Below are 5,295 nucleotides of genomic sequence, written 5' to 3' on the forward strand. Positions count from 1 at the left end.
TATATATACGATCACAGTGCATTTTCTTTCACTTCATCTAAGCGCCTAATTTATTTTTTATACCTATTCTTTAGCGGTTCCACTAATTTGCATGTTCGCCTAATATGCGCTCTGGGGCCGCTGTAGTACCGTAGAGCGAGTCATCACTATCGTTATCTACAACATGGAGTTTTTGATAAGATATCTCGGTTCTTAGTGATGACATCTGATTGTCATTCTCTTCCTTCACTCTCCCTCCGAACCTCTTGACGACTCTTGGTGTTACGAGGAAGATTATTGCGTAAATATTTCCACAGCCAATAATAGCGGATGTGTACAGCACTACGGTCTCCAGCAGCCTAGGCCAATTGTCGGAGTAAACTATAACGTTACAGCTCACATATGACAGAAAAAGAGGGTGAAAGATGTATAGAATCAACACATACTTGCTCATAGCAGCAAAAAACTGCGGGAAGGGTGTATCATTGATAGCCTTCGCCAAAGTGTATGTTACCCAAAGCCCCACCCAGTTGTTTGCCGTGTACATGAATCGATTCAAGCGATCGTCATATGTTCTGATGGAGTTGGCTTCCAGCCAGCCATCAGAATTGATCGGATCTGTCCAGAACATGATCAGTATTAGCATAAACAGTGCGAGTAAGGTCTTCACCCATCGTCTCTCGGGAGTGTTCTTTGTGGGGAATGCGATCGTGAAAAACCCTAACACAAACGGTACTAGATATAGAATACCCACCAGCAAGCCAGTTATGATGGCATTCGAGACCCCGCCGGCCCTCTCGCCCCAAACGTCAGTCATTTTGTCGGGCACTGTCATAGACAGTAAAGACAGTGCGGTGGTTGTAAACGCTCTGGCTTCTCGCAATGATTCGTAGTATGAAGATACAATCATCCACACAAAGTTCACCATCATAATCACAACCATAGTAGCGATGTCTTTAGATATGTCTTGGTCAACCATCGGTAACACGACTGCTGTTGCAGTTATGCCGATCATCAAAAGTATACTCGTCAGCCATGCTCTACCTGAGCGGCTTATTACAGCCCATGCAATTGGCGCAGAGAGATATGTAAACACTACCAGTGTTACCAGAAATCCAAGGTGTTGTATTGGATTCAGCTGGAACGCTGTAGCAGGTCCCACACTATATCGTATCATATTTGACGGGATAACGCAGGATACGACTCCGAAGACTAGCAGACCCATGATGTACTGTTTGTAGACAAATGGAATGAGTGTATAAGTTTACATCATATTTTTAAAAGGATAGGTGTTATTTTCGAGCTCTTCTTGTCAAAATCAGACTGTCGCAAGTCCCTTTGAAGTCGGAAACAACATGTGTTCAGTCATAAACAATTTAATTTTACAGTATAGAACCAGAATAGATCTCTGCACTGCGATATGGCCACAAAGAACTTACCAAAAACCGCCAGTATGACGATTCTATGACATGCTCAACTCTCCTGAATGATAAGAAAAGTGCGGCACCACTGGCGAAGAAGAAGAACATAAAGCCACTCATCATCCGGCGCATCATATACTCTTCAATTTGTATTGCAGCTTCAGAATGTTGTGCGACACTGTATCGACGACCAAATGGTATCGTTTGCGTTGCATTAGTGCGATCGTAGTCACAGAAGTTGTACTCGGGAAATTTCGGATCAGGTCTACCCGGTGTTCCTGTGTAGTTTATGGCATGTACAATAGGCACTGCCAAACAGGCTATAATTCGCATTGTGTCTATCCAGTACACTCTGCCAATGTTGGTTGTAACAGTCTTTGGGACCAGCGGTAAATATGATTTCCTACTGTTTGCGGGTAATATATCGTCGAGATGTGTGCGAGTATTTATTGGCGATAGAGGGTCAATATCTACAATATCGTCCATGTTCTTTTTGCTTGAGGTATTCATTAGTTCACCTGCCATATTCGCAGATTATATCTAACAATAGATATATAAAGCTCTCGAGAATAAACAGGCTTTACTTAAAAGGTGTAGTATAAATATAGTATTGTCGCTCATGACTACACATTTACAATACATAAAATTCACAGTATCTATTTAGATTTTAGGCTGCTCATAAATAAATGTATTAGAGTACAACAAATGCGCTCAGGATCAAGAATATGATACCAGGCAGCCAGCAGGCAGGCTCCAACCAATTTCTGTTTAAGCTTCAATCTGCCGTTCATGTCAATGGTCCAAATTCCAAAATCAAAAGTGAGCAGAACTCAGTCAATACTCAAGTACTCAACTCAACTCAAAGCCTCATAGCAGGTCCAGGAGTGGTCCAAGTCATTGAGTCAAGAAGACCAAAAACATCGATGACTCATGTGAAATTGTGGTCAGACGGTTGTGTGTCCTGTAATTGGATGAGAATACCTTACGAGAACGTCGTACAAGCTCTCAGTCTCAGCTCTCAGTATTAGTCAATAGTGAGTGGCAGCTTTGAGCTTTCGCAGCTCTCGCGAACATGGAATAAATATTTACAATATATTATAAATACATATCAATTATCAAACGTATGAATCTGTAATCTGAGCCAGAATCTGAGGCTTCTTGAAAACCATCGATAGGAGTCGGGAACTCGGGAGTCGGGACTCTACTCTTTAGAGTGAGAGAGAGAGAGAGTGGCCGAGGGCTATTTAGTGAGTAGTTGGCCGCATTGCAATTAATAATATTTAAACAATAAAAAACAAAAATAAACTATGGCAAATTTGAAATTTCAACCGTCCATATTTCAATTTTATTTATGCTTTTTAAAAAACAAAAAAAACAAAATAAACGGCAAATCTAGAAAATAAAGGCCTGGCAGGCTGGCGGCTGGCGGTGAACCGTGAGACTTGTGGGAGACTGTGAGTGGCAGCCGGCAGGTCCTGCTGCGATATGTATGATTGTATGTAAAAAAGATGATCTAATATAGAAATTATTCTATTGACTGAATTTACTCTTTATATGTACTTTTTATTATTATAAAATAGCTTCGTTGTAGTGCTTTAATAGTATTTTTGCATTGTTTTTCTATTTTTATTGAAAAAACATATTTGGGCTTGCCGAAGTCAGGAACTCGGACTCTGGTCTCAGGGCTCTCAGCCTCTCAGGAGTCAGGACGCAGGACTGATGAGGTGACGAGGTCGGTAGCACCGCGGCAATATAAATATATTTATGACTTTGTGTAGGCCCTCGCTCATTGTTTTTACCCGGGGCCCCGAGGCTGGGGGAGTTCAGTTCGACGAAGTTTTCACACAGGGGCTTCTATTCTTTTCGATAGTTGATACTCAATAGTTCTTGACCACATTGCATGGCCATGTGAACTTGTGAAGAAATAGTGATGGTTGTAAATCGCGCTTGTCCAAATTTTTGGATGGAAAGACAAAGGTACTTGAGTGTTATAAGTGTTATTTTCCTAGCCCTTTTTGAAATAAACAGAATACAGCTGTAAATCGACTGATATGCGCAATCAAATACCAGCTATGCTCATCAATAATTGAACGAGGAGTACGTAGATATATGGGTCAGTATTCGGTACTGGTACTTTGAAAGCATCAACCATAGTTGATAAACAACCCCGGATAGTCCGAATGTCAAGGTATTCAATGCAAGACGAGAATATAAAAAGTGACAAAAATGAATCACTATACCGGATGGAGAGTGCAACATCTTATACTTGAAATGCATCGCCATTAGTTTACTATGGAGAATGTGCTACCTGTTGTCTGCGTCGAGAACGGTTGTATATGCGATTACCTTGAGTGTCAACATCAACAAACCAATCTGCTGCATTTTGTCGATCCCAAAGAATACTCGGGGAACTTGATAGCCTATATGCCTACCTATCATACTGACCGTCTGTAAGCCATATACTACTACTGGTTTATGCAAGGATATGAGGCATAGCTGGAAATTTAAGATGTGCCACTCCGTGGCAGACGTTCTGTTAACTACGTACAGTTTATTCACTAAGCATCCGCATTAATTTGTAGTAGGCTCACTCGTTTTTGTCTTCTTTTTCTTCTTTGACGGGTCGTTGTCATCTTTCAGTGAAGGTGGCAGTAGCTGGGTGGATCGTGCGAGGGCAACGCCTGCTGTACCACCTCTGTCGTCCCCACCAAGACCACGTAGTTGCCACTGGTCATATATCTACAGTTCAAATAATGGAATAGTAAACTATATTCAGGGTAGAAATCATCATTGGTCGTAATTTTTTAAAATCGGATTTGAATTTCAAAAGCGAAAGGCTCTGCTTTCAAATGCTCCGTTTAACCTGATGATGTAGCATATGGCAATTCAGATACCAATCTCAGTGTTGGTAGAGAAAAAAATAAATACGAAAGTGAAGTCACTTCAGATGTTGTCACAAATCTTTCAGCGTCATGTTACACGTGGTACGTCACAAACATTCCGTCGAAGCTTCATATGTCGCAAAATTCTATTCCATATAGTGATAGAAGGAACGAAGATTGGTGTTCTGATCTTACCTTTTGCGTGTGCTTATCTAGTTCAATATACCAGAAGGTGTTACAGGTGGACGGAACATCTCGCCTCCTCTCTTTCCTTGTAGCCTGTACAATGGAGTGCGTGGAAATGGTTGGATTCAGATTCAGATTCAGCTTAAGATTCATAGTCAATGTGTATCATAATGTATCTTCTTACACACGGCACCATGAGCACGATGGCACAACAATTGGTCCCAGAGAGTTTCGTATAAAGCACGGGATCAAATACGTGCGAAAGATTCATGTTGATAACAATGTACACTCTACATCTTACTATTTGGAACAGTCATACGCAACACGTTTATTCGGAGCTGGTTACATATTTTGAACATACATAACACTACATACATGACTTTGTAAAATTAGAACGCGGGTACGTACATCAGATAAACAAACAGATATTTAGACACCAAGCATACTCACAGGCTCACTCGCAGGCTGAATCCCGTCAATTAATACATTGTCATTATACCTTAGGAGCCGTGAACGTATAGTTTTTCCTTGGGGCTAAGTACATGGGGTGGCAATCATGGCCTTTTTCCTCCATCGCTGGTTTGTACCAGCTGAAGGTGTACACGCTGGTGGGTAGCAGAGCTAACCACGGCCTGTCAGCGTTGCCATGCAGACAGAAATCTATTATCCTGTGTGTGAGTGTGTGTGTAAGATTAGGTGAATATGATTAATGTTCAGCGAATATACATTCTACAGTACACGTATGCTATAATAGGTATATTCCCGAGCATCTATGCGTGTGTGAATATATATACATGCATACATACATATACATATATATATATTTA

At 41.1% G+C, this 5,295-nt stretch overlaps 2 protein-coding genes across 2 annotated transcripts in view; both read right to left on the reverse strand.

Annotated features, from left to right (window-relative positions):
* Positions 1-37: 37 nt before the first annotated feature.
* SARC_10632 (hypothetical protein) lies at positions 38-1,925 on the reverse strand (the record flags this gene model as incomplete). Its single annotated transcript, XM_014295316.1, has 2 exons — positions 38-1,210; positions 1,419-1,925. The coding sequence occupies 2 exons, from the start codon at positions 1,923-1,925 to the stop codon at positions 83-85; spliced, it is 1,635 nt and encodes a 544-aa protein (XP_014150791.1). The 3' UTR covers positions 38-82.
* A 2,046-nt stretch (positions 1,926-3,971) lies between these two features.
* The window catches only part of SARC_10633 (hypothetical protein), a gene marked incomplete at its 3' end in the record, with an annotated part of 4,649 nt that continues 3,325 nt past the window's right edge, over positions 3,972-5,295 (reverse strand). The window contains exons 2-4 of the mRNA XM_014295317.1: positions 4,968-5,136; positions 4,478-4,561; positions 3,972-4,139 (exon numbers count right to left, since the gene is read on the reverse strand). Coding sequence (XP_014150792.1) covers positions 3,972-4,139; positions 4,478-4,561; positions 4,968-5,136 — 421 coding nt within the window. The remainder of the gene's footprint in view (positions 4,140-4,477; positions 4,562-4,967; positions 5,137-5,295) is intronic.

Source organism: Sphaeroforma arctica, assembly GCF_001186125.1.
Source record: "Sphaeroforma arctica JP610 unplaced genomic scaffold supercont1.1331, whole genome shotgun sequence".
Taxonomy (NCBI): domain Eukaryota; class Ichthyosporea; order Ichthyophonida; genus Sphaeroforma; species Sphaeroforma arctica.